This window comes from Euwallacea similis, chromosome 2 (assembly GCF_039881205.1).
Source record: "Euwallacea similis isolate ESF13 chromosome 2, ESF131.1, whole genome shotgun sequence".
NCBI classification, from domain to species: domain Eukaryota; kingdom Metazoa; phylum Arthropoda; class Insecta; order Coleoptera; family Curculionidae; genus Euwallacea; species Euwallacea similis.
This window is the reverse complement of record NC_089610.1, coordinates 8,811,397-8,836,201: the sequence shown is the minus strand read 5'-3', so window position 1 is coordinate 8,836,201 and position 24,805 is coordinate 8,811,397. Positions and strand designations below refer to the sequence as shown.

The following is a 24,805-nucleotide window of genomic DNA, read 5'->3' as shown; positions in this document are numbered from 1 at the left end:
TATTAATCAAAAGAAAATAGATAGATAAGTCCCTAGTGGCTGCTCACCCTTTTCCACGCCACATTATATTGTACTATCCTGTCTTGGTTAATTTTAAAGTAAGGTAAGGCCTGGGCTTGATTCAATCATTTTCGTATGTTTGGGTACTTGGCACCATCCGCTTTTACCATGATTTTCAAGCTGACCATCGTAGTGACCAGCGACATATCTGCCACTGTGATTGGGTCTCCTGCAATCCATTTGCTCGAACTTAAAGAGATGTTAATCAGTTGAAAGAGGTCTGAAATTTTCAGGGATTGCCAGGGAGTCAGGTTGTTTGTTTCATTCGATTTGTCCGTAATAGAGATGTGAGGTCTAGAAGCGCCGTTACTGAGATATGACCCTCCAGTTGGAGGCCTAGGAGGAGATATCGTTCTATTATTTGGATATTTTTTAAACTACGCGGAACGAGGAAAAAAAGCAGATAATTTTTTTCAAAATAGTCTAATTAATTAAAAAATAATATTATTTGCTTGATAATTCAAAGGAATAAAAAAAATCGAAACATTTCTGTTAAGGACTGTTAAAAAATTACCTTTATGTATAACCGATTTTGACGAAGCTTGTGATAGTTAAAGACCCTTATGGTACGATTATTACCTACAATTTTCATTCCATTATTTTAATCAGAAAGAAAGTTATTTAAAAAAATATTCAAACGATAGGACCCCTTCGAAGGGCCATATTTCAGTAACGATGTTCCGTAGGGCCGATATTTACAGGAACTTTTTTTACTGTTTTTATACCTACTTTTACCTCCTTAAGTTTTGTACTAACTTTTCCAAACACCCTGTATTTGTGCTTAATAAAATGTGTTAAGTCTCAGAAAATACGGGAAGTGGGTTGGCATTGGGAACTTCTAGGCCAATTCAAGTTGCCTTAAGAAACGCAGAGCTTAAGTGCTCCTTCTGGACGAGATCCACAAACTTAACTTCCAAAGTTACCCCCCAGCACTTCGGTGGTGATAAGCACGACCCTGCAGGGAGCGCTCAACACAGACTCACACAGGACGATTGGCATCATCAATCAAAATCGCAATGATTGAAAAATAAGAGTAAAAATGGCTTAATCAAACTCACCGGTGTTTTAATTGCTATTGTGTTATGGCTACAGATTTGTTATCTTTGGTCTGTCTATTTTTAAATTTCAGATAGGAGTCTACATGAGTACTTGATATCTAGTTACTGCATTGGCATATTAATTTCCACGTGTTAACTTGCTGAAGTCAGTAACATGTTTATTAAAAAGCCGATAATAAGTATAGAGGATTTTTATGGATAAAATTCTCACGATTATGGCAACATTTTTAATAAGTTTAAATCCAGGATTCTACTTGAAATTTACTTGAAAAAAAATAGTTGCGTATAAAGTATATAAAAAACACTTTTGCCTTAAAACTCAACTATAGCGCTAATGGGCGTATAAAAGTAATTAATAATTGTTTGTATGTATTACTTTGTTGTTATTTCTATTTCTTTAGTTTTGCGCCATTTCTAAGTTGCCAAATTCAAATAGATGTGTATAAGTGTGGTTGCCTATACAATACGCCTCAAATGTACTCAAATGTGACACTCCGGGCGCTGAGATCTAATATTGCACAGCGGGAGGATATATCTATTTCATAGGTCAAAGTTAATTTTTGCTTCACATGCTATCACGGAGGCAATAATAAGTATCAAGGTTCCTTTTGGATAGAATTCTCATCTCATCAACACTGCCAATAAATTTTAATCCAGGATTCTACTTGAAATTTGCTGTGACTAAAGTTTACTACACAAATCACTTATACGTTCTTATATTGTCGTGAGAAGATAAGATTTGACTGAGTGTACTTAAGACTTATTAGAGTTAGAAAAACTGATGTGTTTTGGGACAATAAATTACCTCTTAAATATTCATATTTTAATATCTACATTAATAACTAATCTATCACTTTCAGTTATGCCAAAGTTGGGAGGTATGTATATAGGTAACCTTTTGGGGGCCTTTTACTATGCAACCATCTCTATTTAGATTACATAATGACATCCTGTTACCAATGGGTCTTTTAATGCTCCAATCAATCCTTCAATCGCTCAATGCTGCATTTTTTTTCATAAAATGTTTGCGGGATAAAATAATTTCCTTTTCAATATGATTTTATGTAATAATCGTCTATTATGGAAAAATGTACGTATTTGGGGGCTGTAACTAAAAAAAAGCAGTACAACGATCTCTACATATTTGACCACAGAACGTACGTAGCTCAATATGCTAGAGGCCGTTTTTCGATATTTTAAGACTGGCATTAAGTTTCTCTTTAAATAAAAAACTCTTTAATAAGATTTAATAACCATCAATAAATAGTGATATAATATTGAGGAATTGTTTATTTTAAGGAGTATTTGAAAAGTTTTAATAAGTGTTTAGGCTCGGAAAATCAATTATATGAAGTGCCCATTAATAACTACTCGTGTATAAAAGTAATAAATAATTATTTTGTATGTTACTTTGTTGTTTTGTATTTTTTATTTCTTTAGTTTCGTGTCATTGTTAAGCCGCCAGATTCAAATTAATTATATGGTGGTGTAAGTATGGTTGCCTATAAAAAATGCATCAGGTGTTCTCAAGTATGTCACCATGGGGGCAGAGATCTAATATGGCACACAGGGAGGAAACATCTATTTTATAGGTCAAAATTAATTTTTGCTTCACAGTGTATTCTTTTTTGGTGAGTTTTATATATTTAAAAATATTTTATTTCAAATTTAGTGCGTAACAATGACATAATTGTGAACGATTATTACCAAAGGTTGCGGGGTGAAATTGATAAAAAATGACCTGCTTTGGCCAATTTTGTTCAATAAGTACGTAAAACAGATTTAACAATAAACGTAAATCTGTGTATGTACATATAATTCAACAATCCTTTGAAGGATGTTTTTGTCTTCTTATCAGCATTAACTATAATTGGAAGTTGTTATAAAGCAGTTATAAAGCAGACAAGATCAACAGTCATCACCAGACGATAGTCTGTTTGCAAGTCATAGTCGTAATAATTTTGTTTTTAGTTTTAGTAAAATACTAGCGTGACATGCACAATAATTATAAGTGTTCATTAGTTGAGTATGGTTAAAGTATCGTTCATTTTTCTTCTCGGTTCTGCATTATAATATGCCTCGAAGGTGGGCTGTATCAGATGGTAGTGAACGTTTGCTTGATAGCTTACTCGTTATGTTTGGAATAAACTTTAATTTGTGTAAGTACATGCTATAACGGATTAAAAAAATAATTAAACATTCGTTAAGCTTTGAATTGAATTAATTGCTTAACTAGCAAAATTACAAAGCTTCATTATCTCTGCCTTTGTCTGTTATAAATATCATTATGTCTGCAATTACAATGACATAGAAAGTGTGCCCAGTATCTTCTACAGACTGCAGATAAGAAAGCTCTAGAAGCTGTTTATAAAAATGAACAATACTAGAGAGCTAAACGATATGTCACTAAAATGTTTTAGGCTTGCTGTAATTCTCACCGAAATTCAATTTTTTCCCCTTTTCAACACTCTAATTTTAAAAGAGTTAGATCACCGATTGAATGTGGTAATGTCTTGATTTATGGCAGACCCTCACAAATTTGCTGGTTTCGAACTTTGTATATTAATGCTTAATAAAGCTTTAAAATCTTATTTTGTTGGTGTCTTAAACCAATTATTTTTCAGTTATTTTTATCGTGAGCAGAATGTGACCTTTCTTAACTAAGCTTTATTGCGCTCAATAGGTAATATTCCCAGGAACTTGTGCTAATCAATTATTATATACATTCCTTAACACAAATTAACCCTAAGTGTTCCGAAGACAGTCAAGTTGAAGCTTGATTAAAATATTTGCATTCTAAGTTATTTTCTATTATCTCTTAAAGTTCGATATTTGCAAAGCCTAAGAACTCGATTACGTAACACTTTCGTTAGTGTACATCGTAAGTACATTAATAACCACAAAAATTCTTAGATTTTTATCTCAAAATTAACAATATTTACTACTCGAGTGGTTTTACTAATATTATGTCGATTTCAGTTGCTATCTGGCACAAAAAGAGGCGACACGCACTAATCTATTAAAGCGCAAAAACCGAGTGACTTTGAAAAGAAGGCGCATAATGGCACCCACATTGTATATGTCAGAAATTAGCCCTTCGTGCAGGGCCGTATTGATGGCAGCCAGGACCTTGGGGCTAACTTTGAAAGTGAAGAGGATTAATCTTGCCAAGAACGAGCAGCTGACGCCGCATTTTCTTAAGGTAAAAACAACATATTTTAATATTGTGACCAAATTTGGCCACAGGAATATATATATGAGTGAAATGAAAGTAACAAAGTATGAATTTTCGTTATTATCAACTAACCAGAACTAGATTGTAGATTTCACGGGAAAGCTTCACGAAGAAGTTATTTACCATGTATTTTTCATTCACCATTCCGTCAAGAATTTATGCGTGAAATTTATGACTAGCCCACTAATTGTCTCAATTAACGCTACTATTTGCCTTAAGTAATCACTTATATGACATAAAAGCCACGTTTTTTGGGTACTAAAGGCACGAAAATAACTCGCTTCAATGAAAAATTTTCGAGCAGAATCGATTGTTTTGGAATAGAGCTAATCTCTTATAGATATCATTAGAAAAAATGAGAAAAATGCTGAATAACTCTCTCTAGTGTACTATTTTATCTGCAAAGCATTTCAAAAAATTTAAATTGTCCGTAATTTTTAATGAATATCCTTCAATTAAGCAACGATATTTTGGAAATGATGGCAGCTACCGTTTCGGGAGTTTCAAGATTCAAAAAAGAAAGAAATGGCGCCTCTTTACAGCTATGCGCTATGCCCACTTAAGAACCACAACTAATTTTCAGTAATATCCAGAAATCTTTACATTATACCAAAATCAGTATGTCTACGCTTTTTATGGCTTATTTGCAAATGAATTAATTTTAAAAATTATAATGTAACAGTAGGATTTAAATCACACAACAACATAATACCTATCTACACCTTTACTGATAACTTCGCTTAGTGATAATCCAACTGCAATTATTATAAACACGTGGACATATTCTCTTAAACTTCTCAAATGAGTGAACTTCCTGCCTTAATCTGCATAAATCTTGCTTCAGCAGATTAACCCTCAGCATACTATTCCGACCCTCGTAGACAACGGTTTTGTCATCTGGGACAGTCACGCTATCATTGCCTTCCTTGTGGGTAAATATGGTAACGATGACGAGCTTTACAGTCAAGACATCACGGAAAGAGCCCTCATTGAACAAAGATTACACTTTGACTCTTCGGTGGTCAATAACTTCACCAGAACCATCCTGGTAAGTTCCTATTCATAACACTATTTTATTGTTTTTACGTTTTCTTAACAGAACCCCATGCTCTATGAACACTTTAATATCAACCTTGACGACCACAAAGTATCCATTCACAAGACCTATGCTCTAATGGAGAAATTCCTGAGGAGTTTTCCATGGATTGCAGGCAAGAAGGTGACAGTTGCTGACTTGAGCCTCATTCCATCTATTACTTCCTTGAACGTATTGGTTCCTATTGATAAGGAGGAGTACCCGAACCTCACCAATTGGATAGAAAGGGCGGAGAGTTTGCCCTGCTACGTGGAAAACCAGAACGGTTTGAACCAACTCAGGGACTTGCTGCAAGGCAGGTGTTGTCCCTGTTGAGGTGCTATATAAGAAGGAAATATATTATTGTTTATGTGAAAGTTGTTTTTATTTTATGCTTAAGAGTAGGCGTAAGATAAGTTCTATTTTGAACCTTTATATAATGTATCGTAGTTTTACTAATTTTAATTTTTTGTTTTATTTTTATTGCTTTTTGTATTTAAAATTCCACATCGTAATATGCATGAACACAGATGTAGATAAATTGGAGTCATTATTGTATCAAGAATCCCAAAAATCACTTCTGTATCGGTGAATAAAACTTTTTCAGCGCAGCTTTTCCTCATTCCAAATCCCGTACAGACTTCATTTAAGCAACGGTACTATCATGTCCTCAAGCTTAATAGTTCACTCTAAATCCCTTATAAAAATTCAATTTCTTAAGTCTATGGAATCAACTAATTAATTTCAGGTATTTTTCCTCATTAATGCTATGGAAGATGCATATGGTACTGAGAGTGCCTGGGGCACATACAGTGAGTCCTAGTTTTTTAAAGGTAAATTTATATATACAGGTTGGCCCATAAATAAGTTATGACCATCAAACTTAGTTGTTTCTATTAGGGCACACGTTCTACCACTAAACCCAATCATGGAACATACTTAGAATTCCATGTACATTCCGAAAATGAAATAAAAAAATAGGTATTTCTATTTTGAAAAATGAAGTTGATGGTCGTCACTTATTTATGGGTCAACCTGTGTACATATGTAAATTCAAAATAAAAAAAACCGCATTAAAAAATAAAAATCGACGGATTCGAGCGTTTTTCCAAAAAACACACCGCTGAATTTTAAATAAATTTAGACGTTACTTCTAGGACTCACTGTGTATCAGCCACAGTGAGGTTGTTCCCTCCAAATACTCGTTGTAAGCTAAAAACGCCCCTAAGAGTTGGAAAGTTGAGCTTTTCTTGAGTTACTAATTTGGCATCATCATATAATATCCTGAAAATACAAGAAGAAAATCCTCTAGTTGCATGATTCAGGCGATAAACAATTCACCACAGCTTGCGCCAAAGATAGAAATAAAATAATGGTTTCAAAAACAGCATTTGATTCACTTTAGTTCGTCCTCTAAAGTCTTTGGGATGTAAGTTCTCGCGCTGAGTTTGATCATATTCGTCCATCAAGTACTGGACGATGCTATGGCTGTCCCATACGACCAACCCATTATCCTCTAATGTGGGCACAGTGCGCGTTGGATTTAACTGGGACAAATCTCATTCAAGTTGTAACAACTTAAGATTTATCTGACCTTCAAAAATACCTCACTAAGTTGCTTCCGATCGGCCAGATTGACCCTTATTAACCGCACCTCCAGTTTCAAAACTGATCTGGCAGGGGGGACGGCCTCGAAATAACGTAGTTACAGTGACGTATTATTTTGCTCTGAAGTGGCTGATCAGGGAGCTCAGAAATAACATCGTGAGTAATAAGTTCTTATTAGATAAGTTTGAGTTGAATTTACTTTATTTAAGGAATTTTACTAAAGAGTGAAATTCGAATCGTCCGCATGGGGACCTTGGATTTCTACGTCTGTGTTTAATGCTGATTTTTCATTTACATGATACACAGAGTTGGTTTGAGTATAATTCTAATTTCCATAAATGCCATGTGGATGTTATGTAAACCTTTCTTCAATTAAATTGGACGAGGCAATAAATTTCATAACATCCGATCGTTTAGCGCGATTTTTGTTTTAACGCCCGTACTACAACACAAAGTATTCCATTGAATCCTCACAAGACCATAACCGCCCTTTCTCTTTCTTTGTTATCAAACACCCAAAATTACGTACAATTTAATTTTTATTCCACTTTTACTGATTTTAAAGTCAAATTCGCCGGTCACATATCTGCTTCTCTGCTATGGCCTGCATTCTCTTTACTAGTCCGAGAGCACAAGTCTTGGCTCCGAAAAATCATTTCTCCAAATGAAACAATTTTGTCGCACCACAAGAAAACGCTCAAACATCAAAAATGCCTTCACATAAGGCGTAATATAAATTAACATTTTAATAAACATTTTGAAGCCATATGCCATTGCCTCCGGCCGCGGACTAAAGAGGTGTGAGAGAAATGCGACAATTTGATGAAGAAGGAGAAAAAAGCACAATGAAGATTCTGCATATGGAGATGTAATTGATATATAAGAGAAAGTTAAAGATCTTCTGCAGACGTAAAATTGTTGTGCCAAGTGCAAGGTCGTGTGCGTGATCGTGATTGTGTCTCGTAAGGATTTTTTTGCTGAGATGACACTCAGACTTTGCTCTGTGAGTAATTTTTTTTTATCTGAAAAAAAGGGGATTAGTCTGAGTTTTGTTTAAAGAGGATTGAAACAGCCAAAAAAGCCGAATTTGACTGTGGGACAAATTTGATCCAGAGGTCCTCATTTTTTTTGGAGGATGGTTTTGCTCTTTATCTAGAATTTCAGAATACTCTGCGCCAGCCTCTCTTGACAAATTGGGTATTTTCCCTAAACACATGAAGGTTTCTCAAGTTATTAACTTTTTTAAATGAGAACCGGGTTATTTCTCCATGTTCCGTCACCTCAATGTCAAGTTTCTGGATTAAAATTCTCTCTTTCGTGTAATTCTCTTTTAGTTCTTTAATGTTCTGATTTTGCCTTGCTGTCATAGATTTGCTTTGCACCGGGGTTCCCTCACCCCTGAAAATGGTTAAAAGCCCAAAAAATTGGCTCCCTTGATCTCCAATTTTTGTCAACCTGCGGAATGGCCCAAGTCAAGTTTTTTCTCTTGTAGTACCTGTGTGTAAGTACCAGTATTTTAATTCTTGAATCTAGAGGCAGAGAGTAGCAGATTATTACAGGTTTGAAGATAAATACAGAAATACGATTCAAGGGCGTTTGAATGTTCAAAATTGAATGGAGAAAATTTTTGGATTTCAGCTTAGTCTTCCAGTTTGATTTTATCCGATCTAATTTTCCTCATATTAGTGAGGAAAATTCCAAATTCCTGAGAGGTCCTTCAGTGCATTAGAAGATTCTATAATCAGTGGCATAGCATGCACTCCAAGGACATTTGAAAAATCTCAAAATTGCACACAGAAAATTTTGTGATTTCAGTTCAAATCTCTTGTGAAATTGAGAGTTTACAGAGGTTCAATTGAGTTATCAAAAAATTCCAGAATCTGTGGTGTATCTTCACGCCTCCTCCTACCTCTCTTCGCTCTCGATTCAAATTGATCGCGGCTCTCCAGTTTTGGTTTCATCTACACGCTGTTCTTATCAATTTCTTCGAAGATTTAAAACGCAAACTGATGAAGTTTAAGTGAAATCGATCAATAATGTTTACAAGATTAATTGTGTTTTCCTATTATTTACGTAACATGTAGTGATTTCAGTGCACTTAAGTGCATACCGCAGGCTGAGTTATTGATGCCTAAATACTTTCAGTTTATTATTTGAAATTATTTCTCAGATCCGCTTTCATTATGATGATAAAACATCATCAATTATTTGCGAACATAGTGAAAAATTAAATTAAATTCCGTCACACTCCAACGATCTTAAATCCACTTAATTCTCGGATTGGTGTAATGTGTCCTGATTTACATATGTAAATGTTCATTACACCTGGAAATTTGGCCATAACAGTAATTGCCGAAAACTAATTCCGCCAATTTGGAGATGTTAACCGAAAATTTCTCATCAGGTTTACTTTCTACCTCATACAATACTTCTTACACACTTCCCACCCATGAATGACATGCAGATATGAATCCAGCAACGCGGTTAAAATTAATTCAGTTTTTCTTTTAATATGAAATTTTAATTGTTCGATTGTTGTAGATGATTTGATATTTAGTCCATCCATTTTAATACTTTTTAGCTGCTCTTCCTCGTTGCAATAGCTGCAGCCGTGGCAGAGCGTATTCCACAAGTCTATGAGCACTTGGACGAGCAACTTCCTCCGTACATCAGACTCCCAAGGCACCTAAACAAGGGCCAACCCCTTAATATCTACCAGCCTCAACAAGACCGCCTCAAATCCATCTACGGCAGGCAACAACAAGCGGACTTCAGGAATTTGAAGCTCTCGTCGGCCACTCTCGGACCCTTCAGCGAGGACAGCGATTGGAAGCCCTTTCAGCCCAGTTTTTTCAATCAAAAGCAGGGAAGAAGTTTTGACTTAAATGTGGCTGGGAGTGAGGCTGAGGCTAAAGCAAGTTCAGACAGACAAGACCAGCCCATTGAGTACGTGTACGTATCTCCGAACTTGTTGAAGAGCAATTTGGCTTTGCACACTGACGCTGCTCAGCAAATTTTGGAAAATCCAGATACCAAAGAAAATCATGACATAAACGACCTGCAGAGGCTGCTTGGTAAAACCCCTTCCGTGCAGCTTCAGGGGCTTCAGAAGCTGCTAGATACCAAGCGTGCAGTGGAAATTGAACACAACGGATCTCCACCGCAATTCGAAGATTTGCAAAAGCAATTGGACGCAGTCAACAAAGCCAGGGCAGACGACTTGCTGGCAGCAGCTCAGAAGCAAGCCGAGGCTCATATTCAAGCTCAACACGAGGCTATACTAAAGGCTCAGAAGCAGGCCCAAGAAGAGGCTTTTACGAAGATTGAGGCTCATAACCGAGGAGCGGCGCACAAAGAAATTCCTTCTTCCACCCCCATTCCGGAAGTGTCAGCATTACAGGAAAGACCCTCGGAGCAAGTCCTAGTAAGTTCTCCTAGAGGATACAGCGGACATTATGCTTCACCCTCAGAAGATTTGCGCAATGCCAAGCCTCAAATTCCTGTAAAATTCGCCACTACAGGGCTTCAAATTGAGGGGGTTCCTCCTCGGTTGTACAACCCTAGCGAAGTCCAGACTTACTCCCCGGTGTCTCCGTACACCTTTGAACTGGTCCAGCATCACCAAATTCCTTCAACTGAAGCTACTCTGGTGAATGTGGTTCCTAATATTCCGCACCAAACTTACCAGGCGGAAAGTGCGAACCAGCTACATGAGGATAAAGTAAGTGAAGTTAGAAGTAAGCGTGGAGTGCATGTTAATTATTCTTTCGACGAGTCTGGTATTATTGTCACCGATCTTGATCGCAAGTCAGTCCAAGTCCAAGTCAGGAGAAATATTAATGATGATAAGAGAGATAAGGATGTGATTAAAATTAACAATAGTAATAGAAAAAATAAGGAGCATTTGTTGGCGCCTCGCAGTCACAGTTTTCATTTCGTGAGTGGTAAAGGTAAACAGAGGAAGTATAGCTTTAAAAGGATTGTTCCTAAGGTGTTGAGGGCTGAGTACAAGGTCGATGTTGCCTTGCAGAAGATTAGCCAATGCTTTTGAAGTAACGTTCAAAATTTGTGTTTTTTTAATTATTTAAAAACTTTCAAGTAAATTTCTTTAAGCGTATTTCTGTGTTTCATTCATCTCATCACATAAACACAGAAATTTCTCTGGCATTATTCTTACCTCGCGACAAAACATGACCATCTGCCCGCAATGTCTTGCCGGTAATGAGCCAAAATTATGTCTCCAAACGTATTTAAAGTGAAATCTTGTCACCCAGCTATAGATTTAGAAATATTTACCATTTATTTATAATGCTATGGGCCTGCCTTCCTTTATAGGTTCACGAATATGCCGCAAAATACTCTTTTGGATATCGAGTCTTAGATGAGAAACAGGGCAACGATTATGGACATCACGAGGCACGGGATGGAATAGTGACCAAAGGGCAGTACTTTGTGAACCTCCCTGATGGGAGGAAGCAGAACGTGGAGTATTATTCCGACAAAAGTGGGTACCATGCAAGGGTTACCTACGAAAATATTGGGGTGCACTCTTACGTCTCCAATGAGCTCGCAGAACATGCTGTACAAGAGCCTGTAGAGGAAGATCCTAAATAATGTGAGTGTTCAAAGGTTCAGGTTTCTAAGTGACTGAGAGTTGTACCACATAACTCTATTAAAAATTGTGCCACATATTAAATAATCATGACGATAATATTAAAAGAAACTGGAAGTACGCAAATTTTAAACAGAGAAAGTGCCTTTGCGAAACTCTATGGTGACCCCAGATAACCATATATCGATTATCTCTCTAATATACAAGGTGTTTCATTTATCATGCGCATGCGATTTTCCGCTAAACTAACAATTTGAGGGAGAAATGTTTCAAGTAAAATTTGATTGATGTGAGAGTTTTACAATTAATGTTTTGTTGTTTACTGTTTTTAGTAATGATGCTTTTTGTGGGGATTTTTGACAATTTTTATTTAAAAACTGTTGTAATTCTCCAAATAAGCGTTACACAAAAAACTATATCTCACAAATGAATTTTAGTATTTTACAGTTAATCCATTTTTTCGTAAAAAATCATAGGGTTGACGTTTAAAAAAATTGACATAACCTTAAAATGACCTTTAAAAGGGCATTTTTAGAAAAAAACATTTTCCGTTCAACAGAAGCGCCCTTTCACATCAATCAAATATTACTTGAAACATCCTTTAAATTGTTAGTTTATCAGAAAATCGCATGTGCATGATAAATGGAACACCCTGTATATTATTAGTGTGTGGTAATGAAGCGGCTATGTCCGTATTATTAGCAATTGTTATTAGATTCGTTGAAATGTTATTTATTTCATAGTAAAAGTGTTTAAGTTTAGCCATAAAAAATATATTTTAACCTTTGTAACTTCTAGTTTTTTACTTGGAGAGCTTGATCTTTAACCCAGTCCTAATCATTTCCACACCTTTCTCGCAAGCTGCGTACAAATCCATTTTTTGAATTTCCAAAAGCCACTTGTTCAAATGAACATATTCTTCTACAGGTAAAAACAAATTTCCAATCACTACGGAGGAAAAGACGCTAATGTCAGCTATAGTGAGTCGATCACCAGCCAAAAACTTGTTGCCTTTTAATATTTTGTCCAAGATCTCATAGACTTCTTTAAGATCTTTAATGTTCTTTTGTCCAATAAAGCTTTCATTTTCGTAGAAAAGAGGCCTCTAAAAACAAATTTCAAAGATTAAAAACCTATAATTATTACATTTATTTAGTTGAAGGCAAATGTTGATTTGACCATCAAAATTCTCATTTGCCACCATTGTGCTATTGTAGGTAGTAAACTACCCTAAGTGGTATCACGTACGTTTATCTTTTGTCTTCTTTTAAGTTTCTATGCCAAAAAGTAATAGTTATATGCTACGTCGCGTTGCGAGTTATAAGTTGTGACGAACAGTGGTGGTAAATAAGAATTCAAATGTAATACAAGTTAGTTTTTAATTTGTAAGACAAATATTTTAGACTTTATAAGTAAGAATTACTTCAAAAAAAGAAAGACGTTTTATTCTAATCAAATATAGAAGATCTTTAAAATATCGAAGGTTGGATTCTAGGTGGATTATCCAATTACTAACTCTTATGATACCTACTAAGCAGTCACTCATTCTACGAAATACTGTGCCGCAGTCTAGATTAAGAACTTGCAGCACCCTGAATTTCTCTGTAGAATTTAAATAATGCAGCTCAGAGCTTTTCCCATACGTTTCAACCAAGTACATCAAGATGGTGTGACTGTCCCATATAATAAAACCATTATCGTCCAAGGCCGGCACCGTGTGGGAAGGATTAATCTACAATTGTTAATTCAATTCGTTCATCTACTAACAAAAGCAACATGGTATATGTATATAATTTCATCTACCTTAATATACCAATCATCTAAGTACTCTTGCCTGGTGAAATCTAGTTCTTTTAACTCTAACTCCAGATTTAGAGCTTTGGCCACCATAAGAACTGCATTAACTGGAGGACTGCCCCATATCATATAAAGTTTAAGGCCCATTGTTATCCAAGGTACTAGCTACCACTAACTGACTTATTTCAGTGGGAATAATTTCGGGGTCAATGGTATTTTGACTGTATACTGCAGGTCCGTATTGAAAAGTGAGATTTAGATTGAGCATCAGTGCTGACCGTGACTAATAATAATAATCCCAAAAACGGTCTGATTTCTTTATTGAATAGAGGTATGACAGGATTAATATCAATTTCTGACAAACCGCAATTTTCCTGGATATTCTTCAGTGCGACGCATAAAAACCCCATAATTAATCGGGCTTCAATCATTTATCATAAAATGATCATAATGGTTAAAAATGACTAGACAACTTTGGTCGACTCATTGCTTATCTGTAAAACTCCCACCTATAAGAATTCTATCCATTTCTGTGCGGGGGACATATAAAAATTTGATTTCCGACTCCATTTGAGTGTTGATTGGTCGTCATTCTGTGCTCGAAGGTGGTTCAAGGTTCTACCTTACAGAGTTGTTTCAGGGAAGGTGACTAGTCGGTGTTCTGATTTCGAGTAGTGCGGATATTAAATACCTATTAAAATGGGTAAGCTGAAGCTGTACTACGCTCAAGTGAGCCCTGCAGCCAGATCTTCGTTGTTAACCATTGAAGCTTTGGGCTTGGACGTGGAGTTGATACCTGTCAATCTTGCTGCCGGTGAGCATCGTACACCACAATTTTTGAAGGTAAAGTTCATGTAAAATTCTCTCATTCTAGAAAATAATAATGCACAAATGTTGTAAGTAATTGATACTATATTGTGTTAGCAGATATAGATTAGCTGCGTAAATATCATCGCTTTTGGTTCATAAGTTTGATATGCACAAAGTGATGAAATGATAAGCACAAAATATAGGCATGATAGGCAACAAGCCAATTACTCTGCGAAAATTATAGTAATTAGCTTTAGTTGTAGGTAAACAATGAAATTAAGTAAATGCACTTAGGTTAAGTGGTTTTTATAGGAGACAACTTTTACTATATTCCAGTTTTTTCTTCACCATATTATCAGGAAAATCTTTGGCATAGGGCACAGAACCTTTAGGCCAGAAATTTTTAATTAAAAAAAAATTACTTTTTGGAAAACATTTCTTTAATACCTAAATTAGTTTCCTTTAATATCTTCAAAGAAAATAAATTATTTAAAATGCGACAAATTACGTAAACATGATCTCCGCTGTATACTGTTTACTTATGAGAAATCTACTGAATAAACTGGGAAAACCCATCAACGGGTTCCACCTCATTATTGTCGATGAATGTTTCAAATTCTATAGAATTTATGAAATTTGTCCAATGACGCATTTTTTAATTTAAGATATTTTTACTACCTACTTCTGTTTCCAAATAAGAATAATGACTGGGCATAATTCTACTCGTGAATGTTCAAGGAGCAATTTCAAGGTAGCTTATTAGCAGTTACTTTTTCCACCGTGTACCACTTTCCGTTAAACGTAACAGAAACGATATATTATCAAAACTATACATAAATAGTGTATTATACCCTAAGGCTGTGAAGTATGCTATATGACCATCAAATTCAGGATAAAGACGTGAGGGTAGTAAGTATTTCACAACTTCGCTGTATATGTGATTTTTCCCCTACTAGATTTTATAAAACTACTATAAACTTATCTAAATTAAAGATGATACAATAATGATGCCTTTTAAAGCTAATGGAAAAAATAATCCATATAACTTGTGGATATTGAAAGACTTAAAACCTGTGTTGTATTAAATTACCCAGTAACCACGAATGCGTATGCTAAACCCATTTAATTCCCTAATGATAATATCTATTTAATATAAGTTAAGTGATTTATTCAGGAATTTTGTTTATTTATAATATATGAATATAAATTACCCATGCAGTAAAAGACTGAAAGATATTAATTTTTCTAGAAAAACCCGCTCCACACCGTGCCAACCCTTGAAGATGGCGATTTTCACCTCTTCGACAGTCATGCAATTAACGCCTATTTGGTTAGTAAATATGGAAAAGATGACTCCCTGTACCCGAAAGATCCCGAAAAACGCGCCATTGTGGATCAGAGGTTGCATTTCGACTCTGGAATCGTATTTCCCAGGATGGGAGCCATTGTTGTAAGTTCATCTTTTAACGCATGAATTTGCCTTGCAGCAAGGCCTACATTCTCCACAAACTTCTAGGTAATTTGCACTTCACTTTCAGTAGGAGTTCAAGGTGCATTTTTTGTGATTTTTCTTTAAGCTTATTTTTTTGTCAAATAGGTCCTGATTCTTTGCCAATGCTTCGATTTCATCATTTCTATCGAATCTAGAGAAAATTTGTCAATAGTTTCTTGTATCTCAAACATAGTTCTATATTTTCTACTTGTATTCCCAAGACAATCCTCTCTCGACTTATTTTCAGGTGGCTCTCCTCCGAGGCGGAGCCAAGACCATCGAAAAAGACAAGGCAGATCTCGTCTCCCAAGCCTACCAATCTCTGGAAATTCTCCTCGAAGGCAGGAAATATGTGGCAGGAAACGAGCTCACCATAGCAGATTTTAGCTTAATTGCTACAGTATCCAGTCTTAACTCTGCCATTGTACCTGTAGCTTCCAATACTTACCCTAGAATCAGCGAGTGGTTGTCTAGGATGCAGGCTTTGCCTTATTACAAAACAAACCAGATTGGGGTTGATCAGTTTAAGGGAATGATTCAGAGCAAATTGGCTTAGAATGTCGATGTTATGTGTAATAATTATTGCACCTGGAGTCGAACATAGAGAAGTGTTTACGTTAGAACAATGTTGCTGGGCCAATGTGTTCATTTTCGACTAGAATATTTTATTTTCTTGTCTCTTATATTTTGTAGTTGTGTTTCCTCTGCATTAATAAACAACGTTGTTAGAAAAATAAAAGTGTTTTAAATCAACAATGTATCTTATTAAACAGTAGTTACTATATAATAATTACAAAAATAAACATTATTTATTTACATAGCTGAGTTTCAAAGCTTTGGTATTAAATATTTGGTTTTAAGACTCATTATATGGTAATATACAATCTTTGTACAACACTTTCTGGGGTATCACGCCATTTAGTTGCGATTAGTGAGTATTTCAAGGAAATTAGTACCTAAATCGACCACTAACCTAAAGTTTAATCACAGGGAATCAAGTAGCTAGAACCAGCGATAGAATAAGTAGCAGACTCAGCAGTATTGAGGCACCTCTGTAGCTACCGCCATTATCTGAAAGAAAACAGGGCAATTATGCCACAATGCAACTTAAAATTTTGTGCGTTTTTAAAGCAGAACACCACTAAATTACACCCCTAATTTCAGCTTCAATAACTGATCATCTACGTAGGTTAACTACCACACATCAAATAAAATTAGTAGAATTATCATGCTAAAATGAACGTTTCTGGTAGGTACCTCTGCCGCCATCATCAGTGAAGTTAGATGTGAAATTGTCATTTTGAGGCGCATTGAGAAGCTCGAATGATGAAGGTTCAGCTTTATTTGAATCTGGCAAAGCAACAAAAATTGGTTGTTAGGTGAAACTTGCAAAGCAATAAGAGAAAACTTCAGGGGTTATGAAATATTTGTCTTCCCTTAAATGTGCTTCTGCCATTGAATATTTTTTCTGTGCCTTGTTAGAAACTTACCCACAAAATGTTCGACACTCTTCATATCTGTATAGTTCGTTCCATCAATACTGAGCATACAAATGAATTTGGTGGTTCCTGAATCTAAGTAACTGGAGTTAAAAGGCAGCGTTATGGTAACGTTGTAGAACCCTTCTTGATCTGAGAATTCTGTTCTCTTAGGTTTAAAATACTCAGGTAATTCGATGGTGCCGTTCCTGGATTTTCAATTTATTAGAAAAAATAAAAATTTCCTTCCAATAAGACTCACTCTCCTGCCAAGGACAAGTTGAAATCGGGTTTTGGGAAAACGTTGAAAGCCTCACAAAAAACTATTTCATCGCCTGGATACTCGTCGTTTCCACTAGTTAGATAGATTTCGAACGAAGTAGGCGGAGCTGAAAAAAAACATATTCTTGTAACGGTAATTTGACGTCAAAACGCAGTGATAAAATAATTTACGCATGATTCACACTGAATGTTACGTCATTGTATCATTTTAGATTTCGATTCACGTAAAATCGACGTCTTCTTGACGACCTAATTTAAACGTCATACTGACGTGACATTAAGGCCAGTTTCAAATTATTTTGATAAGGCACACAAAAGCACTATGTTTAATAATATTTAACAGAGTGAACAGTTCAGCACCTAGTACTGTGTTATTTGTACGTTGTTTTCATGAAGTCAATAACAACATCTCCATGGTTTTTACATGTATTAAGATGCATGAAATGTAGGTATATGGGCAATTTTGCACAGCTTTTAAAAAGTAAAAGTAGCTATTTGAATGTACACTAGAAAACTTGATTCCAGTAACCGTGGAATATGGGCCCCTTGTACCTAATCGACTTAATAACGGAAAATTTGCATTTTATCGGTGCAAACTCGCCGTCTTGCTTTGCCTCGTGCCATTTTGTTACCCATGACTGGGCACCACACAAAGAACAAACCATCTGCCTTTACCTTTTTTCTTTCATGTATTACCATGAAACGGGCAAGTTTTGACGTCTTTGGAACTCGGATAAAGTGATGGAAATTGTAAGATATAAATTTGGAATACAATCATTTACAAGTTCTTATAATCTTAAAATATGCCATTTGCTACTCTATCCAATACCCGACTTTAATGTTTTACTTTAACTTTAAAGTTAAAAAAGGATTTGAAATATTCTATATTGTCGAGTCACCCTGTGTATATTGGCTTAGCTTCCTCTTGTTTCTAGACAAGTGAAACGAAGCGAAAAACATCAGGATTTTTCAAACGTTAATGCTTTGATGAGATGTTACTCAGCCCCCCATTTGGATCTAATAGGTCCAAACGTTTTTCTGAATGTTCTTTTCACTGGGAAACCTTTTATATACTTCAAATTTACTCTTAAAATGTTCTGCATAATGTTAAATTGAAAATTGCTGAAAATGGTGAATGCGCAATTTGATTGAGTTTATCTATTTTCTAGTACGATTCAGTTGAGTTTGAGTTAAATCAATTAAAGCTTTATTTACTCAAGGTCTATAACCTATTTACGACATGGACGCGACTTTGATTGCTGTAATTGCATTTTTTTTTAAATTCCAGGCGATCTAAGGATGGAATGTACCTGAGATTATCTATACATATATGTATACCTTTTCTAGGGAATACCATAGACTACAGGATTTTTTCAAAACACACTTATTTATTTATCGATTAATAATGTACTATTTTCATCTAAAAATAAGCCTCTGTACAAAAAAATAAATGAATGACTTTGGCTTTGACACGACCAAATACACTGGACAAGAATTTTTGGCACCCGTTCCTAGGCAAGTAAACAATGTAGATCCCCCTAATTATGCGACATAATGTGGTCCCAACAGGTGCGAGAGCTTATCAGAATTCAAATACACAACTATCTTGATGAATAGTTTAACTCATTTCCAACTTACAATAAACAATAAGCTGCTTGGTAAGCCATTCATCCTCATCATTGGTATCCACTTTACAGCTGTAATTCCCACTTAAAGCAGGGTTGATTTCTTTAAACTTCAACGCCCTAAACATTTGATTAGGATCGCTGGAAGTCCTGTAAGTAGGATCGATAAAGTTCTTTAAGCTCCCTAGAGTATATGCATGTTCCCTCGGAGGAATCCATTGGTAAATGTGGTCCTCCAACCCGTTAAAAAACCATTTGAGCACCACATCTTCTTCGCCTTGGGCGTCGAAGTCACAGTCTAAGATCAAATCACTCTTCGAACCGATTTCGATCGAGTCTGGTCCGATGATTTGTTTGATGGTCAGAGTGGCACAAGCTGGAAAATCTAAAATTAACTACACGGCCAGTAGATGGTAGTTAATAAGCTATACTAAATAATGGTGGTTATTTTTAGAAGGTTAAAAATTTGCAAACATCTCTCAGTGTTGAAATATTGGTCATAATTCGGACGAAAATAAGCTCTGATCGAATTGTAACAGTTGGAACGTTGCCATAATGATAAAGTGGGCTAACGTCGGGATAGATAACTCTAAAGACATGCCCAAATAGAAGCAACAAGGAGAAACATTTGTCATTATGTTATTAAGTACAACTTCGAAAACGTAAACATTATCCTACAAAGAAATATTCGATATCTAACTATAAATTTAAGACAAATTTCTAATTTTGTCCACTTAAATTTCCACTCGCCACCGCTGCTTTTATTCATCAATGACTCGGAAGATTTAATGTACGTACATATCAACTGTATCCAGAATGTACTTTATCACTAAGGGTAACAGCATCAATGGTATAATTTTTGTCTTTATCTAAAGCCTTATAATAAACGATGACGACTATATGATGCAGGAGTAGGTTGAAGATTGAGGGCGCAGAATACGATGTGATCAAATTGATACAGTGGTGGCAAATGGGAGTTCTAACAGTAAAAGTGAAAAAAATAAAATAAATTTGTGTCTAAGCATGGCAATGTTGAAGATGCGAACTTGCATGCGAATAATGGTATTTTAGGGTTGCATATTTTCTGTGGGAAAGTTTTACGCCCCTATCACTTCAAATCTCATATACTTCCTGAATTTAAAACCGATTTGAATAGAGGTGTCTGTAATAATACTAATCGGCCGGATGTGCATAATTAAAACAATTGTGGACACTATAGAGAATTGAGAGGAATAATAATTCTCTAACGGTGAGGAAAACTACTGAAAAGGCATAATAAAACAGATAAGCATGGAATATGATACTACACATGTTGTGTGAAGATTAAGTGGTAATGGTGCATGTATATAATTACATTTCAGTGCAATTTGATAGTTTCGTAAATCGACTAGACACTTTTTTGTATTGTAAATGAATTCTTATTCATCTGCTGAAAGAACACGAATCTTGTTCCTCTTCGATAGGGACGATTAACACTAATTAAAGCCCCCCAAAGGAAACGCGCGTGTGGCAATTTCCGGTGACGCGTGCCAAAGCCCTAAATCCCCTTCCTTTGGATAGGTACTATTTGAACAGTAAACAAATGTATTGCGAATGGAAATACCCTGAAATAATTTGCTTTGCTCCGTTATTACAGAGGTCTGAGGACACACGCTTCAGGAATCGTTACGCTTTTTAGAGAGATGAAGACAAGGTGCTAATTAACTTTTCAATTAACATACACAAGAAAACATCAAAACGGTACTTGTGAAGATTGTTCTTTGTGTTATTTAGTTGGGCAGAAACTTATTTTAAAGGCTCTTCCAAGGCTTGAAAGCTCGAGGAACAAAGGGGGTTGTGCATTAAGGGTCAAATTGCACCGCCACGCTCCGAGGGGCAACAGATGGTTGTATATGCCGGTAAATCACCCAACCATAACAAGGGGATAATTCAAGGTACGCATATGTATTCGGTTATGTTAAAATTTACTTTGAGTGCCATTAAAAATATTTAAATCACCACTAATTTTGTATAAAGAGATTTAACAAGAAATTAAATTTTTCCAGACCTATTTTTGGATTTTACGTAGCATGTCAAACTTGGTCTTTTCCTAGATTCAATTAATTTCGAACCTCAACAATATCTTTCTATGCCAGTTTATACATTGTTTTCATGTTGTTTTTGGAACCCCACCAAATTTCATAACAACAATTTTATTATAAGTTTCTATAAATAAAATTATCTTCGAGTTTCACGGTGATATGAAAACTGACATATTCCACGTGCACCAAGCAGTTAGTTATTTAAATCTGACAAAATGATCATTCCATTTAATACCGAGTAATTGAATAATGAGTCGTCAAACCCGCATGATGCCCATTTATTGCTAAGGTGTAAAATATTTTTATATAATGATTTTTAAGGTAATAATGCATATTAGCTTACGCTGTAAAGTTTCGCGTTTCAAAATCAATGTCAGACAAGGCATATGGTACCGTATATCCGGTCAGGAAAGGGCAATTTCCGGAGGAGTATGGCACACAGTGGTCAATGTCTTCAATCTGGTTTTACGTGTATAAGATGAGGTCGGATACAAGTGAAGAGTCATATTTTTGCATTTTATAAATTCTTTGAAAATGACCACGAATGTTGGCACTATTTGGACGTAAGATCAGCTCTTAAAATAAGAAAAGCAAGTATATTTTCTGAAGCCGACACAATTACAGACATTCAGAAACCGATTCAGGTACCTATATCTAGAATTTTTTGAGGAAATCATCTAGACCGACTTACCGTAAGGCACAACACAAAACACACAACTAAAAATCAAAAATTCATCAACCCTCGTCATACTGCATCACTTGTCCAGAACACTTATGCAAATATCCCAAAACTCTAGCGCCAGATTTTCGAAAAATCGCATATGGACTTTTTTTATGGAGCCACTACGCCGGTAGGACGCGCCAACGAGGACTAAGCTAGTTATTTTAACTTTGTAACAAGTTACGCCAGGCTTCCTATCAAAATTGCTCAGGCATGTCGGGGGCTTTATGCACAGCCGACCGCACGCTCATATTTATAATCTATTCCTGTGCAACAGCGGAAATAACAAGAAGATTTCCGAGCGAAGCATAAGCTGTTTTATAAGAGTCGAATAACCGTTGACTGATAATTTTAAAGAGGGTAGTTCACGATAATAGACTTTGAATATCCACAAACAACAATTTATGAGAATCAACCCATAAACTTGCATTAAAGATGCCTTTCGTACAATTAACTTACCGACATTTTCTACTTTGACCAAACATGTCTGAGGCAGCGATACATCCTGCACAGCTCCTCCTTATCATCACAAACCCCACTCAAACTATTATTCAATTCCTGGAAGGAGACAATTATTCTTAAAACTTCTGAATCGTTTACTTAACAACGCACTTTTAAAGCTTCATCAATTTTGCTTCGATCTCGCACTTGTATGGCACTCTCAAAATACTCCTTCAGCTTCTCCAAGTCTGCCGGATTGCTCTTTAAAGTTACTACCCTGCTCTCCTTATCCAAAGTCAGAGAATGTTTCTGAGCTCCAGTAGAGAATTTTAATACAAAGTTTCCCTTCGAGTCTGCTGCCAATTCGGAGAATTGCTCGATGTCTAATTTGTGGTAGCAGTTTTTAATAAAAAGGTCTATGAGGGCTTTGTTGTCGATTTTTGTAAGGAATTGAAATTCCATTAAAATTGGTTTATGCAGCTTTAAGTTTAGCAGAAAATTATCATTATCATAGGAATAGGCTGCGTTTAAAATTTTTTTCTCTTTGCTCATATATTTAGATTTCTTGGAAGACTCAAAATGATAAGATATATCTATTTTAACACTATCCAAATTTACCATTGTCAGTCTGTCGTTTGAATTTAAGCGTAAAAACACAGATACTTCACAATCTACAACGCTTTGATTAATTGCTAGGACTTGCATCAAGGGTACATTAATTTTATCCTCAATATTCATGGTTTTATTCACAGAAGTTCCTTGATATTTCAAACAAATCCACAACGAGCAACTCAGCCCCTCCAGCTTTTTCTGCAGAGTTTCAGTAATAAACACCTCAATCAAATAAAATTTGCAATTTACAGATTTGCAAAACTCAGAGATAGATTGTTGGATTTCATCGCGGTACAAATTAAACAAATCCGTCAAATCGCTGAAAATCTTTACATTAATGTGACCGATTTTGAAAGAGCGTTTTAATTTTGTTAAATTCGCAATTGTTAGTTCGTTATTTAATTTCTGAATTTCCCTGGTTAATTTCTGGTAAGTCTCATGTTGCTGGTCAATTTTGTTTATGAGAATTTCATAGGATTGAAGTTGGCTGTTGGAAAGGTAATCCATCTGGAAATAAATAAATTGGAATTTACATTGAATTAACAATTGATGTGTTCATGATTTTTCCTAGACATGCCAATGATATGTTTTTAATATTGGGAATACAATATTCATATCACCGAATTTCGGGATGAATGGCTAATTTTAACAGGAATCCACTGTATATTTTCTCAATATTCATTAAAAATAGAGTTCAGATTGGGTAAAAATACATTAGGATCTGTGAAAATTAATAAGGGCATCTGCAAAATAAACCCATGAAGTTTACATCAGTGCGTCCCCTAAATAAAATTGAACTTAAATTGATATTTTTTTGGAGGTTTTGGTGGGCTTTCTATCATATATGTATATAGGTGGATTAGTTAGATATTCAAATGACAAGGATTATGACATGTTTAACACTTCAATCTGCACTTCATGAAGCAACAAAAGAGTGATCAAATAAAACCTCCCAGTAGATGATGAGTCATAAATATAGGGCATTTATTAAGTCATTTGCTATTTACCATCAAATCGCAGCCCGACAACAACTTAACATATAAATTCCTACAATATGTGCCTTTGATACTTCAATGCTGACCTTAGGTTTTTCTTAAAAATCACTTTACAACACTAAAGTATAAATTGTGGGATTTCAAAGCGTTACCAATGGACTACTAAGCGATTTCCATAGATTGGGAAACAACTTCCATGGATTGTAGAGGTTTTTCCAAGGATTGAGAAATGTTTCGTTAAGTTTGAAGCTAAATTGTTAGTGTTGCAAGCAATGTTAATCCTCTCAGGTATTGTTAAATATCTGTATAGGCCAATTTCAGTCGCATAAATAGCTGTATAGAAAACAAATCAATTTCCAATTGCCACAGCAAATGGGGAATACATTCTCTATGAGTACTCGAAAATTTAATACATAGGAGGGATGAAGCCTTTCTTTTAGTTTTAATAATCAAGTGTGGCAATTAGGGTATTAGAATTTGTATTACTTTTGCTGAATGTGCTCTTTTGGCTTTACGCAAAAGATTCTTACAGTAAATTAGGAAATTAAGATGAAGAATGATAATATTTTTTTGCTAGATGGAATTAAAGTTAAATTTATGTATTGCAGTAAATTACAAATTTACACGGTCCACTTACATGTATTTTAGGTGTAAATTTAGTTATTCAGAGCAATTAAATAATAAATAAACCACAAGTTATTAAGAACAGAAAACAGACATAAGCACAATATAGTTAGGTTATGTTGTCCATTTCATGACCAACTAAGATGTTTTAAAGAAGTTATTCACTTATATATTTACCTCTCTTTATCGAGACCTATTT

General features: G+C 35.3%; 6 protein-coding genes across 9 annotated transcripts; 3 read left to right on the top strand and 3 right to left on the bottom strand.

The window, feature by feature from the left end:
* Nucleotides 1-125: 125 nt before the first annotated feature.
* Nucleotides 126-6,972, bottom strand: LOC136419407 (glutathione S-transferase D5-like; the record flags this gene model as incomplete). The annotated part of the gene is made up of 3 exons (XM_066405691.1): nt 126-249; nt 6,593-6,712; nt 6,770-6,972. Coding segments are annotated over 3 exons (447 nt in total), but the record flags the coding sequence as incomplete, so codon positions are not given.
* Nucleotides 3,073-5,948, top strand: LOC136416673 (glutathione S-transferase 1-like). Of its 2 annotated transcripts, none has more exons than XM_066401961.1 (4): nt 3,073-3,277; nt 4,098-4,320; nt 5,198-5,401; nt 5,453-5,948. In XM_066401961.1, exons 2-4 carry the CDS (start codon nt 4,180-4,182, stop codon nt 5,762-5,764), a joined length of 657 nt encoding a protein of 218 aa, XP_066258058.1. In that variant the 5' UTR covers nt 3,073-3,277; nt 4,098-4,179; the 3' UTR covers nt 5,765-5,948. The 2 variants fall into 2 exon arrangements, with proteins under 2 accessions (XP_066258058.1, XP_066258068.1); XM_066401971.1 differs by having other exon boundaries at nt 5,201-5,401; nt 5,453-5,947.
* A 157-nt stretch (nt 6,973-7,129) lies between the features above and the next one.
* Nucleotides 7,130-12,199, top strand: LOC136419406 (uncharacterized; the record flags this gene model as incomplete). Its single annotated transcript, XM_066405690.1, has 3 exons — nt 7,130-7,192; nt 9,618-10,757; nt 11,372-12,199. Coding segments are annotated over 3 exons (1,482 nt in total), but the record flags the coding sequence as incomplete, so codon positions are not given.
* Nucleotides 12,200-12,382: 183 nt separating this feature from the next.
* On the bottom strand, nt 12,383-13,711 carry LOC136416691 (glutathione S-transferase 1-1-like). The gene is made up of 3 exons (XM_066401996.1): nt 13,452-13,711; nt 13,180-13,380; nt 12,383-12,753 (listed from the first exon to the last, which is right to left on the bottom strand). The coding sequence occupies exons 1-3, from the start codon at nt 13,590-13,592 to the stop codon at nt 12,451-12,453; spliced, it is 645 nt and encodes a 214-aa protein (XP_066258093.1). The 5' UTR covers nt 13,593-13,711; the 3' UTR covers nt 12,383-12,450.
* Nucleotides 13,712-14,002: 291 nt separating this feature from the next.
* Nucleotides 14,003-16,503, top strand: LOC136416682 (glutathione S-transferase 1-like). Its single transcript, XM_066401984.1, has 3 exons — nt 14,003-14,288; nt 15,505-15,705; nt 15,995-16,503. Exons 1-3 carry the CDS (start codon nt 14,145-14,147, stop codon nt 16,301-16,303), a joined length of 654 nt encoding a protein of 217 aa, XP_066258081.1. The 5' UTR covers nt 14,003-14,144; the 3' UTR covers nt 16,304-16,503.
* Nucleotides 16,490-24,716, bottom strand: LOC136416630 (uncharacterized). 3 transcript variants are annotated; one of them, XM_066401909.1, is made up of 6 exons: nt 21,905-22,115; nt 19,146-19,508; nt 17,488-17,614; nt 17,238-17,434; nt 17,005-17,097; nt 16,490-16,818 (listed from the first exon to the last, which is right to left on the bottom strand). In XM_066401909.1, exons 1-6 carry the CDS (start codon nt 21,960-21,962, stop codon nt 16,742-16,744), a joined length of 915 nt encoding a protein of 304 aa, XP_066258006.1. In that variant the 5' UTR covers nt 21,963-22,115; the 3' UTR covers nt 16,490-16,741. The 3 variants fall into 3 exon arrangements, with proteins under 3 accessions (XP_066258006.1, XP_066258009.1, XP_066258003.1); XM_066401912.1 differs by lacking the exon at nt 17,005-17,097 and having other exon boundaries at nt 21,905-22,109; XM_066401906.1 differs by lacking the exons at nt 16,490-16,818; nt 17,005-17,097; nt 17,238-17,434; nt 17,488-17,614; nt 21,905-22,115 and adding exons at nt 22,394-22,492; nt 22,547-23,494; nt 24,620-24,716 and having other exon boundaries at nt 19,372-19,508.
* Between the last annotated feature and the right edge of the window lie 89 nt (nt 24,717-24,805).

Excerpts from the sequence above, each read along its gene's own strand:
- LOC136416630 (XM_066401906.1), bottom strand. The coding sequence starts at position 23,494 with ATGGATTACCTTTCCAACAGCCAACTTCAATCCTATGAAATTCTCATA. Across the intron at positions 22,493-22,546 it reads AAATTGATGAAGCTTTAAAA|GAATTGAATAATAGTTTGAG; the intron begins GTGCGTTGTTAA and ends GTCTCCTTCCAG.
- LOC136416673 (XM_066401961.1), top strand. The coding sequence starts at position 4,180 with ATGGCACCCACATTGTATATGTCAGAAATTAGCCCTTCGTGCAGGGCC. Across the intron at positions 4,321-5,197 it reads TGACGCCGCATTTTCTTAAG|CAGATTAACCCTCAGCATAC; the intron begins GTAAAAACAACA and ends ATCTTGCTTCAG. Across the intron at positions 5,402-5,452 it reads ACTTCACCAGAACCATCCTG|AACCCCATGCTCTATGAACA; the intron begins GTAAGTTCCTAT and ends TTTTCTTAACAG.
- LOC136416682 (XM_066401984.1), top strand. The coding sequence starts at position 14,145 with ATGGGTAAGCTGAAGCTGTACTACGCTCAAGTGAGCCCTGCAGCCAGA. Across the intron at positions 14,289-15,504 it reads GTACACCACAATTTTTGAAG|AAAAACCCGCTCCACACCGT; the intron begins GTAAAGTTCATG and ends TAATTTTTCTAG. Across the intron at positions 15,706-15,994 it reads CCAGGATGGGAGCCATTGTT|GTGGCTCTCCTCCGAGGCGG; the intron begins GTAAGTTCATCT and ends ACTTATTTTCAG.
- LOC136416691 (XM_066401996.1), bottom strand. The coding sequence starts at position 13,592 with ATGGGCCTTAAACTTTATATGATATGGGGCAGTCCTCCAGTTAATGCA. Across the intron at positions 13,381-13,451 it reads TAGATGATTGGTATATTAAG|ATTAATCCTTCCCACACGGT; the intron begins GTAGATGAAATT and ends TAACAATTGTAG. Across the intron at positions 12,754-13,179 it reads GTAGAATGAGTGACTGCTTA|AGGCCTCTTTTCTACGAAAA; the intron begins GTAGGTATCATA and ends ATTTGTTTTTAG.